This window comes from Giraffa tippelskirchi, chromosome 3 (genome assembly GCF_054371585.1).
Source record: "Giraffa tippelskirchi isolate mGirTip1 chromosome 3, T2T-mGirTip1v1.2.pri, whole genome shotgun sequence".
NCBI lineage: Eukaryota > Metazoa > Chordata > Mammalia > Artiodactyla > Giraffidae > Giraffa > Giraffa tippelskirchi.
This window is the reverse complement of record NC_137277.1, coordinates 129,502,394-129,517,090: the sequence shown is the minus strand read 5'-3', so window position 1 is coordinate 129,517,090 and position 14,697 is coordinate 129,502,394. Positions and strand designations below refer to the sequence as shown.

Below are 14,697 nucleotides of genomic sequence, written 5' to 3'. Positions count from 1 at the left end.
TTTTAATTAAATATAAGCATTTACATTTACATTTAAAATGGGAATTAAAATTACGATTCTATCTGTGCTCTGAGTCTTAAGTAGTTGGTATCATTAAAAATATACAGTAATCTCAAAACACATTGATGTTTCTGCAGTTGATATTTTAATTCTGGATTCTGTAACATTTGTTTGAATGTGACCTGATGGACTCAGCGTATAGATGAATAATAATGTCTGTTAAATGGTGGTCATTATCATTGGTGGGAAGCCTATTAGACACTCTTGGGAGAGACAAAGGAAATTAAGAAAAAAGTTCCTTTTTTTCTGGGGTCTTGGTTTTAGCTGTGATTCATAAACTCATAGTGGTTTGTTGAAAGTCATTTGTTCTTTGGTCTTTTCAGCATCCTGCAGAACTTGAGAGCCCTTGTAGCCATGAATGAAAATCTGAAAAGTCAGGAACAGGAGTTTAAAGCACATTGTCGAGTAAGTGTTGCTTGGTGTCATCAGATGTCAACAAAGATTCTCATACAATCTCCTGCTTTCCCTCCCCTTGTGCTGCTGCGGGTCCTATCCAGGTGTGATAGGAAGAGGAGGTTCACCAGGCAGGTACGTGGTACTGTGCAAGAGGAGTAAAGTGCTATGATAAGTGATTGGAGGACACCAGAAATGACTTGGATGAGTAACTCTGTGTGCCAAACCCCAAACTGAGAGCACAGTCTAACAAACAGTGGTTTCTAATTTACAAATGTATTTAAAAGAAAAGTTCTACAAAAGGAGTAGTATCTTGTGAAACCAGGGCCACCCTAAAATCCTGACATGTCTGTGTGTCGCAGGGTCCAATAGTGGGAGTGATATGTGCACAGGTGACCATGTGGGAGACAGGAAAATAGGGCTGAGTTCTGTGAGTCTAGGGGAAGAGAGGCCATTATGGCGTAGGAGCCCTTTAGAAGCTATATCTGACTTAAGCAGGTGAGAGTGGCAAGTGGAGGAGGGCTGGATGAGACAGGGCTCCAGGCTGGAAGGTCCCAAGAAAGGTGGAGAAGAGCTGAAAAAGAGAAGGAGGCTTGGGACTGACTCTAAGCCACTCATTCATCCCATGTCCCAGTGATTACTACAAGCCTCACCTGCTCTTTGGGAAGAAAGACCCCTTCTGACTGAGGTACGGCTGCCTCTACTCTCCTGAAAAGATGTTCCCAGGCTGAAAATCAGGGCCCTGGGGGGCTAGTTCTTTATTGACTTCTTGTCCCCACGTAAACTCACAAAATGTGAAAATAAGACTCTAGATCAAGGTAAATCATTACATCTAGTTACTAGCTTGTCCAGATCTTGTAAATGTTCATATTACTTTTAAAGGAGGAAATGTCACGGCTGCAGCAGGAAATCGAAAGCCTGAAGGCTGAGAGGGCGCCGGGCAGAGATGAAAAGGTACGGGCTGTGGAGGAGTGCTCCAGACTGCTGGGGGCTTTGTGACGTCCACCATGAAAGGGTTTCTAGAGGACTCGCCAGCAGAGTCTGGTGCTGAAAGGGACCAGACTTTACCTCAGCCTTGTCCTCTGAACATTCATTTCTCAAGTGGTTTTCGTCAGTATGTATCCCTGCACTTTGTCTTCCTTCTGTGGGTTAAGGCAGCTCTGAGTGTGGACAGCAGCAACCCCGGGGCAAGCATTAACCAGTTTATAAGCCCAGCTGCCCCTCCATTAGGGATGGGTGTTGCTAGCAGCTCCCTGAGCTCTGGTCCCATTTGTCCCATTTACCTCTCAATTGTGTGCCAGTTTGCTGATTTCACCCTGCACTCCTGCCCCGGGATGTGGATGCAGCAGAGAGCAGCTCGCTTGAGATATGAGGTCGGGGCTATGGTCACCTGGGAGCATACCTGGCTCAGAACACATCCCACTGGCCCTCTGAACAGAGGCCTTGATCTTCCAAGGAACTGGTGTGGACAAGGATGGAAAATAAAGTCTGTTTCTCTCACCAAATGAGATTGTAGGGATCACTGGTTTGTTTTCCCTTCTCATACTCCATTCAAAGCTTCTTTGCTGAGACTCTCTGTGCTTAGGTCAGGGTATGGCCTCAGACCTCATCAACTGCACCCTCTTGCTTGGGGAAATGGGGAACTTGGCCTCAGGGAAGGGAGGGGACTGGTCCAAGCAGCCAGGGTGTTCTTCCAGGGCTGGGCCTGGGCCTGTGTGGACACTGCCCTGCTCATCAAGTAAACAGGCCACGGAGGTGCTGCCTCCCTGTCGTGATGGCCTCTGTCACTTCAGTCGCAGCCATGAGGACTGGTGCAGCAACAGCAGAGTATGGCCAGGCAGTGGGTGGTAAACTGGGACCACCCCATACTGGGACAACCCCAGCTTTCCAGTTGTTTCCAAGACTGAAACTCTGAGTTCAGCTCAGCCAGCCTCTGGGTTTGTATAGAACTCAGACTTTTTTTTTTTAAATCTTTATTAAATTTGTTGCGATATTGTTTCTGTTTTATATTTTTGGTTTTTTGGCCGCAAGGCATGTGGGATCTTAGCTCCCCGACCAGGGATTGAACCAGGCACTCCCTGCATTGGAAAGCAAAGTCTTAACCACTGGACCACCAGGGGAGTCCCTAGAACTCAGACTTTAAGGACAGCATTTCTCTTCTTAGCCATCACACCTCACTAGAGGGATTGACTCGCATTCAGAAACAGAGTTTAGCTTATTACTATGTGACTGATGGACATTTCAGAACAGTTTAAAATCTAGGGCTCATGTTTGGGCTGTTCCCTGCTCAGACATGATCGGCAAACTGCCAGCCCACCCCTTCCTACTTCTGGGCCCTCAGCTTCTTTCCTCAGAGATGTTTCCTTTTTTTCACTTTTCCTCATTGCAGACCCTCTCTGGGGGAGAGTCACCTGGTGCCTTAACCTCTGCGATGACGCACAGTGTAAGTACCTGGCCATCCCCAGGACCAGCACTGTCCTCTGTGGGCGTGGTGACCAGCTTTGTGTCTTCAGCAGCTTCTCACACCTCCTTCCATCATCTCCGTGGTCACCTCCTCGTCTGCGGGCTCTCAGGGCCTGGCTCCATCTTGCACGCCCGCCCCTCGGGTGGAGCACGACTTCCCTGTGGACAGCCCTGAGGCCCTGCACCTGGCACAGGCATTCCGTCTCCACCCTGGGCTCTGAGCGGGGAAGGGGAAAGAGCCGTGAGGGCCGCACTTGCCGGTCACAGCCCACAGACTCCAAGGGGTAGGCAGTGCCCAGGGAGAGAGCTCTGTCTGTGGACCTGCGTTCCGAGGTCAGGGGATGTTAAAGCGCCAGGTAGTGAATATTGTCAACCTTGTGGGCCAGCTCCACTCTGATCATCAGAGTCAATATAGAAGTGAAAGGACATAGCTGTGTTCCAATAAAACTTTATTTATAAAACTAGGCACAGAGGAAGGTTCTGGGGAGAGGGGATGTGTGTATACCTGTGGCTGATTCATGTTGAGGTTTGACAGAAAACAACAAAATTCTGTGGAGCAGGTGTCCTTCAATGAAAAAATAATTAAAAAAAAAAACTAGGCACAGGCAAATTTGGCCCAAGGACTGTTGGATTTAGCTGCTGGGCTGTGGTTTGCCAACCTCTGTTCTGAGTTAAAGGGTCCAGAGAAAGGAACAGAAAAGGAAGAGGGAGAGGAAGGGAAAAACAGGAAAGCCTCTACCATTCACCTCCTTTAGGTTCCTCTTCTCTTCGTGCCCTCAGAGGCTCCCAGAGAAGGAACTTCGGGACTCTTACAGTGAAGGCTGTTGGGGTTTGCCTGCAGCTGAGCCCCATGGAGGAGCTGGCGGGTGTGTGTGTGTGTGTGTAAAAACACAGGGGGAGAGGGGCACCTCTGACGCCTCTGCAACTTTCTCTAGCACAGTGAGCCATCCAGCCACGTCTCTTACCTCTTTGGGTTCAGTGAGGGGCTGGTTTCTGTTGTTTAATTTAATACCGTCCAGAAGGCCTTTCTGCAGTGGTAGAAGTGTTCTCGATCTGTGCTCTATCCAATATGGTGGCCACTAGCTGTGTATGGTTACTGAGCATCTGAAGGTTGGCTAGGACAATTGAGAAATTGAATGTTTTTCAATTTTAGATAATGTGAATTTAAATAGCCACATGTGCCTGGTGGCAATCACATTGGACATTGCAGCTCTAAACAGAAACATAAGCAAGCCAGCATCATCTAACACAGCAAGATAGAACAGCAGGCTCTTTAAATATCAATTATCTCCTCCTCATGGTTTTTTGTTAAGGGAAGGAAGGTCACATGGATTTGGGGGATCCTTCACTTAAGAACCCTGGATTCAGCCTGGGTCCCAGAAGAAGAAAGAGTTGTTACAAAGTGATGTGAAAGAGTGTCAAGGGTCTCGCAGGATGTAGGACTCAACTCTGAACTTAGCCATTTCAAAAAAGAAATTTGGAGCCTCATGGTGAAGGAGATATATAAAAACTGTTCTACTTCAAAATATTTCATCAAAAAAATAAAAATTTGCAGATAATTGTGGGGTTTTTTTCCAATTTCAGGAAGACCTAGACAGACGGTATAACATGGAGAAAGAGAAACTTTACAAGATCCGTCTACTACAGGTGAGTAAAAGCAAACTGATAAATCCATCTAACTAGGTTTGCATGTCCTATAGCAGAACAAGAACATCTCAGTATCTAAGAGCCAGAGAGACTCGGTTATAAGGCTGCTGTTTGCTCTTCTGTCTAGAGTGTAACTCTGGATTGAGGTGTTGGTTATAACACCTCACATTGGTCTGTTATTTCACCAACATCTCGTTTGACTTGATCATCACCTTTGCTGGAGAGTAGCTATCAGCCTCATTTTCTGTATGAAGAAACTGACTCAAATCTGTTAAATACAAGCAGCTAGAAAGTACCAGAGGCAGGATTCAAGGTCTAATGTTCTTGTCAAGTACTTTTCTTCAAAAATTAAGTGCCCATTTTAGCTGTTAGTTGATAACCTGGGGTAGGGGGGGGCGGTGGGGGGTGGTGAGAAAGCCATCAGATATAGGAAGGTAGGCTTCAGAGTGGCTTTAAATTCATGTAGAGTCAAAATTGCATTGTAAAATCTCTTCCATTGCCAGAGTCTGGCTCATGGACACTTAAAAACCAAGAGTTAACTTGTGTTGCACTTTGGCCTGGAACTTCTCTCTGCTTTCTGGGAAAGGAAGGCCAGGATCTGATGGGAGTGGCCAAAGGGCTGCAAGGGTCAATGCTGAAGCCCGGGCCAGGGCTGACTCAGTGAGCGTGGATGGAAGTGAATTGGTGGCCGAGAAGCTGAGCAACTGTATCTATGGAACTTGGGATGGGTTAGAGAGAAAAGCAGAGACATGGATGGTGGAGAATTTCCGACTTGGGCAACTAGCATGGATCCTTGTGTTATTCATTGAGAAAAAGCCTAAAGGAAAAAGGATAGGGCTGAAGGGAATGGGATGGTGAAGAGAAATGTTCATGAGATCTCTTGGGGGCTTTTAAAGGTTAGGGTACTTCACCAAGTAGAAATAGTCTGGACTGGAGGTCTGGGTGTCAGTGCTGTGTAGGTGGTAACGGAGGCTGTGAAGAGGGGAAGAAGGACTCCACCAGTGAGGCTTGAGACCAAGTGGGCAGCTCAAGGCCCAGGGAAACAGGAGTCTGAGGTCTCCTGGCAGCTGAGCAGAGGGCTCAGTGGATAGAAGGTTCAGCGTTGCCAGAAGTCAAGAGAGCTGGAGGCTGAGAATTGCCACAGGTGCACAGAGAAGGTCTGTGTGACCTTGGCAAGAGTATTTCCAGTGGGTACTGGGAGCAGCCAGCAGCAGTGGATTCAAGGGTGGCTTGTGGGGAGGGGAGTCGAGACGTCAGAGGCACTTGAGTACTTGGCTTTGCAGTTTCCTTTTTTCTTTCTTTCTTTTCTTCTTTTGTGGCTGACCTGGGTCTTCATGGTGGTGCATGGGCTCTAGTTGCAGTTCAAGGGCTTGGTTGCCCCACAACTTGCGGGTCTTAGTTCCCCAACCAGGTATCAAAGCCACATCCCTTGTATTGGAAAGTGGATTCTCAAGGACTGGTCCCTGATCAGGGTTTAAGGAAGGGCCTTAAAGGGATGAGGGACTTCAACATATTTAAATACCAGTAAAAAGAAACTAGTAGAAAAGGCGAGGTTAAAGATGCAGTGAAAAGAATGAATGATTGTATCTATAGATTCCTGGGGGGAAAAAAGCATAGGCGTCAGAGCCCAAGCACCCATGGGGAATATAGCCTTGGCCAAAAGGAGAAATAGATCTGTCCCTCTACTCTAGCTCAAGCCACAGACCTGATTCTGGTTTGGTAACCAGAGCTGATAGTGGATTTTGCACTGGGAGGGGTTTTGCACCCAAATGAATTAGAGGTCCCCACCTGCCACTGTGATAAAGTAGATGGGAGAGGGAGGGACAAGGAGGCACAGGAGAGGGCAACACTGAGATTGTGAATGTGTTGGGGAGCTGGACAGCCTTCTCCAGTGCTGCCCAAAGGAAGCTCCCTGCCTCGGAGCCCGAGGTCTCCCCTGCACCCTCACGGCTCTGCCTCCCAGATGCAATTAGGGGCAGTTTGACTAATAGAGCCCAGTTCATTTCATGGGGCGGGGGGAGATGCCAGAAAGATGCTTTAGGAGCTTTTCAGGCAGGCTCAGGGATTTGGATGTTGTATGGAGCTGCGGGGTGGCATCAGTCTCTTGTCATCTGGGAAGTGCTTCTGGTCTCTGCCTGGCTCTGGGGAATCAGCTGCTCCAGAGTCCTTGGGGGCCTGGTGGGCTGGCTGGGGGTACCATCCCATTCAGAATCTTCCTTCTGGATCTATTAATTTGATGCCTCCTGTGGCTCCAGTTTAGGGGCTTCTCAGGTGACACTAGTGGTAAAGAAGCTGTCTCCCAGTGCAGGAGACTAAGAGAGGCAGGTTCAATCCCTGGGTTAGGAAGATCCCCTAGAGGAGGGCATGGCAACCCACTCCAGTAGTCTTGCCTGGAGAATCCCAAGGATAGAGGAGTCTTGGGGGATACAGTCCACAGGGTTGCAAAGAGTCAGACACGACTGAAGCAACTTAACACACATGTACACAGGTGGCTCCAGTTCACAGCCACACCTTCTCTCTGTGTTGCCAGGTGGGAGTCAGAGTCAGAGCCAGCTGATGTTGTGTACCTGCATTCCAGGGCTGGTTTGCAGGCACAGGGCAAGTGGGGGCAATATTTCGTGGAAACAAATAAGGCCTTTCACCAAATAGTGTTGTCTCCCCATCTCTTTTGCATTTAGGCTCGAAGAAATCGAGAAATAGCAATTTTGCATCGCAAGATTGATGAAGTGCCCAGCCGAGCCGAGCTAATACAGTATCAGAAGAGATTTATTGAACTCTACCGCCAGAGTAGGTGCATCGACCACATATGCTCCTGAGGCTGGCCCTGGGAGGGGCAGGGGATGAGGGGCTCTGACCCACTGTAGCTGTCCATGGAAGCCAGCCCTGGGAAGGGCTTTAGCTCATCATCAGGCCCACTCATTCCACGTAGCCCAGAATCCCAGGCACAACACTGTGGAGCCCTGACTCCCTCTCCCTGGATAGATGGCTTAAGCTGATTGAGCTCTTGGAGTAATGCTTCCAGCCCACCCTCATCCCCATCAGCCATCTGGCTCCACTTTCCAACTTTGCATGGAACCTTGTGACCCCAGCATCTCTACATCAGTCCTCACTCATTGTCCTTATTCTCTGTGAACCTTCTTCTCATGTGATCCTTGCCTTTAACAGCATCATGTTCATTCAAGATTGGGTATTCCTTAACCTAAATCAGGGATCACATCTCATCAGGCTCAAAGTGACCCCCAAAGCTGTCATTGCCTTTTTCTTCACAGTGCTTCTGCCATATCTCTTCTTCCTTATATCATAACCCAGTAACCATTAACTGGTCTGCAGCTCCTTCTCTGAATCCCTCTCATCCACCCATCCAGTCGTATCACACCTCTCCTGTGACAAATCCTCACAAGCTCCCTGGACTGGAGGAAAGCTCTCTCATTCCATCCAGGATCCTCCCCAGTCTAGGGGACCTGCCAGGAGGCCTCTTTCCTGCTCTCAGTCCTCCTCTTGCTCCCCAGTCCACACACTGCTGTTCAGCACACCATGAACTTTGACATCCGAGGCCATGACTCCTCCTGTTACCTGCACCTGGGACCCTTTCTCCATTCTGTTAAACAAAACCCTTCAAGGACCTCCTCACTTACCCTCAGTAAACAGGTCCTAGACCATCACCCCTTCCTTAGGCTCCACTCGTGCATGTCTCCTGAGTACCTCAGACTCGGCAGGTACAAGACTTTTGCCTCCCTCACATCTTTCCCCTCATTCACTGTGATCGCTGTCGAGCCCAGCTAGACCCCCTGTCTTTGCTGACTCACGCTGCTGTGCCAATTCTGTTTCTGAATAATATCATGTCCATTTCTTCCGGACTCCCGCTATAGCCACCTTCTCCTCACTCCTGCCTGAGAGCTCTTTCTCAGCATAAATTTCATCATTTTACACTCTTGCTTTAAAAGCCTTAATATTTCATAGCTCCCCATAACTGGATGGACAGTCTTCAGACTCCTGATCGGAGTCCTGCCTCATCTGGGCCAGCTGGGCCCCTGCAGTCCCTGTGTCCCTCACCCCTGTGAGCTGGTCTGCAGGTCCAGAAGGCCAGGGCCCTACAGTTCCCACTTGGGAAACTCCCAATCTTCTCTAAAGTACACCCAATTTTCCCTTGAGATGCTGGCCTCTCAGCCATCCTTCCTAGTTCCAGCTGGAACACTGTCCCTACTCAGAGCATATGTGCTTCCTTTTATGTTTTACGCCACCCCACCCCCCCACCCCAAACCTGGATGTTTTAGTCCTCACATTTAATTCAGATGATCAGGGCAGGTGTCAACAATGGCAGTTTCTCAGCAGAAAATAGTTTCTTCCCTAAGTTAAATCTTTCCCCTTAAGCACGGGGTTTACAAAAGTGAGCTGACTATGGCTCCTGCTCATGAGGAGCCTGGAAAGAGAGGGAGCCACACAGACAGGAAGAGCTGGCATGGGGCTTCTTCATCCCTGCCCTCTTTCTTCTGGGACCCTCACTTGGAGGACGTCAGAGAAATGCCCCATCCTGCATGCTGGCAGGGAGCTTCCTCGAGCTCCTGTCCTGGCAGGGCTGTCATGGCTGCCACGTGCTGTCAGCCCGCAGCAGCCCCCCACACACGGCACCATGGGGCTTCCTCGCAAATGAGAGTGAGTGCCAGCCCAGCAGGTCCCAGTCTTGCAGCACCTCAGCAGGGAGAGGGCACTTAGGATCATTGACACATTTTCTCACCCATGTGCTTGCTGATTTCTCTGCATTTACAGTTTCGGCAGTGCACAAAGAAACCAAGCAGTTCTTCACTTTATATAATACCCTGGACGACAAAAAGGTTTATTTGGAAAAAGAGGTAAGAGCCTTTATAGAAAGAAGAGAACATAGATGAGTGTGTGTCTTGCGACCAGTGCCGGGTACAAGGTCAGAAAGTGCATGATTCCTCAGGGCTCTCACCGTGCAGAGTGGGCAGCAGTCGTATGGTGCCCTGCGAGAGGCACATCATAAAAAGAACCATACTGGAAGCACAAGAGGTACATACGGAGAAGGGCCTGGAGTTGGTGAAACTTGAGTGTGAGCTTTAAATGAAGGAAAGAACCAACTGAAGGAAATGGGGAAGGTGGGCCGTCAGAGTTGACCTGGGGAAATGGCTGTTTAGTCATCAGCGTCAGACAGAGGCATGAACTGAAAGAATTGTAAAATTGAAAGCAGGAGTGGAACAGGTGACCGTGAGCAGCTGCTCCATATTGCTCTGACTCTCTCTCAGGTCAGATCTGGTGATTCGGAGCTCCCTCCGTGGAAAGCAGTGGATCGGGGCGGGTGTGCAGCTATGTTTAGAAACAAGCAGTGGCATGTTCACAGCTGCAGCATGCAGCATGGTGTGGCGGCGGGGGCAGGCGCTCTGGAGTCATTTGGGTTTGGGTTTTAGTCTGGCCTTCTTCTTCTCACCCTCACCACATAGCCTACAGTGATAGAGAATGAATGAGACAATGTCTGTGAAGTTCCTAGCACACAGTGATATGTATTAGCTCCTGCCTACCCCTCACCTTGAGGGTGACAGAATCTTTTTTTATTTCATTATCATCCTGCAACCCATACTAATTACCACTTCAATAAGAATACTATTACCGATGTATCTTTTACCTGGACCCGAATGGAAGCCTCTGTGGCTATTGTTATCTTGACTACCTATTTTTTGTTTTTTGGGTTTTTTTTTTTAATTGAAGGATAATTACTTCACAATATTGTGTTGGTTTCTGCCATACATCAGCATGAGTCAGCCATAGGTGGACATGTGTCCCCTCCTTCTTGACCCTCCCTCCCACCTCCCACCCCATCCCACCCCTCTAGTTGTTTCATAGCCTGGGTTTGAGTTCCCCATTGACTACCTATTTTTGTCAGTCAAACCGGATCAATCTCTCTCCTCCAAGAGGCACTCCTTGAAGAGGGGTTGGGTTCTGTTTTCTCTGTATCCAGGGCCTTACACAGTGATAGACACATAACAAGCATTTGATCAATGTTTGAATAGATGAGTGCATTGAGGGGATTTTCATCAGACCTGGGGGACCGCTCTGCTGCACACCCTGACCTGGGGGTCTTCCCACCTGGTAAGGGGAAGACTTGTCCCGTAACTCAGGGACAGGCCAGCTCCTTGTGAGAAAGCCTTAAACCCCATTGACTTCCCTTCATCAGCAGTGTTTAAGGTTATTACATTCCTTTAGGAGTATGCAGGGTGGTGGAGGCTTTTTAATTCCAAGCCATATTAATGCAGTTACAACTTTTCATTTGGGTAAATTGTACATTTTATTCCAAATCTATTTATACTTGTGATATTTTAGCTTTCAACATGCCTGTGGAGTCAAAGACAAGAATATCATCTCCATGTTTCAGAGTGTGAACTTGAGTCCAAGTATAGTAAATGCTTAATTTGGGGCTCACAAGCCAGGCCAGTGACAGAGCTGGAAAGATGACCTTGGTTTCTAGACTCAGTCTCAGAGCCCTGCCCTGGACTGTCATCAGGACAGATAAAGGGTCTTGTGTGTGGGCCACGGCATTTCTATGGGGGAGTGACCTTGAATGGGGCACGTACCCATGGAGGCTCTCAGAGCTGCCTGGCAGCAGACAAATTGGCAGAAACTCTGTGGGAAGGAGTAGGGTGGGAAGTGTTCTCACCTTCCCTCCTCCACTGACTCTCTGCTGGGCTGATGGCCCTGAAAATGAAGTTCAGTGTTTGGTGAGATTGAAAGGACAGTGGTGCAGCTTCCCCAAGGAGCCCTAATGTTGGCTTAGATGTGTCTCAGCTGGAGTTTAGGTCCCATCACGGAGCCCTCCTCCTATGCTACCAAGGTCGTGCTTGTTACAGCTGGAGGCTCTGGGGAATCTATGAGGCTGGGAATACGTTGCTCTTGTCTTCGTGTTACTTTTCATCTGCTTGAACAAGGTGTGTTCCTTTCAGAAGCAGTATCCAGAGACAGGTGCCAGGCTTTCAGTGGCTGGGGTGGCACAGGCATCTTTCAGCCTCTGTTTATTGTTCTTGTTCTTCCTTCCTCCCCAGATCAGCCTGCTGAACTCCATTCATGAGAACTTCTCACAGTAAGTGCTGCCATTTCTCTTCCAATCAGTATCCATGTGCCCTACACTGTGTCAGCTCACCTCCGTTTTGCAGCAAGCTTCAGTGCCCAGGCTGGGATTCTTATACTTCACCCCTGTTGCTGTGTACAGATGTATCTTGGTTTATGCAGACCTTGAGTTCTTACAAAAACATAATGATATTACATCAAATTTTAAAAACACCGAGGAATAGCTTAGGGGAAAAGTTAGCTTTCAAATAATTTAACTATGCCTAGCTACTATAACGGAGAAGGCAATGGCACCCCACTCCAGTACTCTTGCCTGGACAATCCCAGGGACGGGGAAGCCAGGTGGGCTGCCGTCTATGGGGGCGCACAGAGTCGGACGTGACTGAAGTGACTTAGCAGCAGCAGCAGCAGCAACTACTATAATTTCTTTGTAGATTACTTTTGTCCTACTAAAATTAGATTAATAGCATTTGTTTTTGCACACATAGAGATGCTTTCAAATTTAGATAATGAGGGAATTCCCTGGCCGTCCAGTCATTAGGACTCCGCTCTTTGACCATGGAGGGCCTGGATTCAATCCTTGGTTGGGGAAAAAAGTAAATTAAAAAATAAAATTTAGGTAATAAAATAATCTATATATTTTTTAAATAGTTTTCAAATTTGGTGGTAGATTAAGTCATGTGCATACTCTAAATTACTGTGTTCAAATAGTTTTTTTTCTCCAAAAACTGAACAGCAAAGCCCACCTCTACTCAAATCATACCAGCTCTCAAAGATGACCATTCCCTTGTCTGCCATCCAGGCAGCCCCAGGCTGGTTCTCTGTCCAGAAGACTTCCTCTCTTATAGCACAGACTCTCCTGTGACCAGCAGCTAAGATCTTAATGGATTACAAGCTCTGGACTTTAAGTTTCACTTCTAATTGAAAACAAACAGCTCCATTTAGTATTCAGATTCAGTTATTGACTTACAACCTTGTGACATTTCTAAAAATTATGCCTTCATCTGTATCCCCTGATCATTGAGAGAAGCTGAGGTTGGAGTGTTTTTGTGGACGTTCTGCTGTCTCTTGGCCCATCCTTTGAAAGATTTCTTCTCATCCTTGTATTGTGTGCTCTGATCCTTCTCGTGTCATCCCTGTGCAGGACTGGAGGTGAACAGGCATGTTTTAGGTCATCACTTGTTTAGCTGCTGCTCCTGGAAACAGGACCAGGTTTACCAGCCTGGTTTTAGGAAAATCTCAGAAAATGTCTCCCAATCTTGAACAGTGCCTTTTTTTTTTTTAAGTCTTTATTGAATTTGTTACAATATTGCTTCTGTTATTTATGTTCTAGTTTTTTGGCGTGGGGGATCTTAGCTCCCCAACCAGGGATCAAACTCAACTTACTGCATTGGAAGGTGAAGTCTTAACCACTGGACAGCCAGTGCCTTGATCAGTGCCTCTAAATCTGCGTATTTTAAAAAACTAAGTGAAATTTATTCCTTAAGCAGTACCTGTCACCATTCAAAATTTTTTTTAAATTGTTAATTTCAGTCACATTTTATTTGTGAAAGTACCTATAGTAAGAAAATTATAGAGAGGGTTGGGGGAAAAAACAGATTAATATTCATTTATAAAATCAAGCTAATTTTCATGCCTTGCTCACAGATTAAACTCTCTGGCTGCCTGGGATCACAGGGGCCCTATGGGTCCTTCCTGCCTTGCAAAGGCCTGTCTGCCTCCTGGGGCATTATCTGGACTGACTCCCCGATTCCTCCCCTTTTCTTGAATCCTGTTGGCTGGTCATACCTCTGCTGGTCTTTCTTTCAGAGCCATGGCCTCCCCTGCTTCCCGGGACCAGTTTTTACGTCAGATGGAACAGATCGTAGAAGGAATTAAGCAAAGTCGAATGAAGGTCAGATTGCTTTTTTTCTGTGGTCAGAGTTTTACACTGGTGATGGGAGAAGGCCCTGGGGAAAGCAGGTCTCTTCCAGTTGTCCTGGGGACATGCTCTCAATTCTAAAGACACATCTTCAGTGTCTCTGCAAGGGGTCCCACTAAGGTCTCTGACCCTACAATGGGCAGGCCAGCTCCATAGGCTGCCTGCATCAGTCGTTCAGACTCTTGGCAACAGCTCTGTGGATGTAATACCTACCGAGTGTCAAGCACTGTGTTCCTCCTCCCAGAAGCCCTCTTAAGTGAGGGTGTTCCCCCCGTTTCACAGATGAAGCTGACTTTCACCATCAGGCCTTCTCTCTTGCCCAGAATGAAGTCCTCACTGGCTCTCTGGTTCCTGACATTCTGCCATCAGGGATCCATTCCTTAACATCTCAAGAGCATTTTAGTTTCCAGGAGTCCCCTATAAAAATGCAAGTAATTGCTGAATTCTACCAAAGTGTGAGGACACTGAGCCTCAGAAGAGAAAAGAGGAACTGAAAGGGATGTGGAGCTCCAGAGATAGCTTTGCAGAGAATCATCCAGGCTAGGGGCAATGTGAGCATTTCTACACTCTGTGGCTTCTCGCGTGCACAGTTTGTCAGGAGAAAAGAAGACTTGCTGATGGTCTGGAAGCCAGACATGAAGCCATAGGCTCCAACTACCACAGCAGACAAATCCTAAGTAATAATTCCAGTGTCTCTTGCTTTTGGTCCTACTTTAGAAATGTGTCACACACCTGGTCCTCGGGCATGGCAGTGAAACCTTCTGGGGACACAGGGCATCTCCTTTCACAATCCTGGGATGGGGTAGTCCAGAGAGCATGGCCAGAATGTAAACACATGAAAGAATTGCCTTTGGACCTGTCCTAAAAATCCATTCCTTCAAGCTGCCTGTAATCCCATCTCACCAGAGAGGGACTGCAGACAAAAGCTTGCCCATGTCCCTTTCCCTCTAGCAGAATATTCATCTCCTTATTAAGGATGTCAACAAAATCATGTCAAAAGAGAAAAAAAAAAAAGTGTCACTGGTGACAAGACTATTCAGCCACAAAAATGAGGGCAAAGTGAGACAGCAGCTGTTCATGTGTGGGGCCACTTACCCAGGGCAAGCAGGTTCTCTTGCAGGAGGGAGTGGAGTCCCTTC

The 14,697-nt window shown here is 47.7% G+C and overlaps 1 protein-coding gene across 4 annotated transcripts in view; it reads left to right on the top strand.

Moving 5' to 3' along the window:
• Positions 1–14,697, top strand: part of CCDC93 (CCC complex scaffolding subunit CCDC93) — a 101,565-nt gene that overhangs the window by 80,790 nt on the left and 6,078 nt on the right. For all 4 annotated transcript variants that reach the window (XM_081575838.1, XM_081575837.1, XM_081575836.1 and 1 more), the window contains 8 exons: positions 384–465; positions 1,336–1,407; positions 2,843–2,896; positions 4,501–4,563; positions 7,242–7,350; positions 9,331–9,413; positions 11,613–11,650; positions 13,447–13,531. In XM_081575838.1, the coding sequence (XP_081431964.1) occupies positions 384–465; positions 1,336–1,407; positions 2,843–2,896; positions 4,501–4,563; positions 7,242–7,350; positions 9,331–9,413; positions 11,613–11,650; positions 13,447–13,531 (586 nt within the window). The remainder of the gene's footprint in view (positions 1–383; positions 466–1,335; positions 1,408–2,842; positions 2,897–4,500; positions 4,564–7,241; positions 7,351–9,330; positions 9,414–11,612; positions 11,651–13,446; positions 13,532–14,697) is intronic.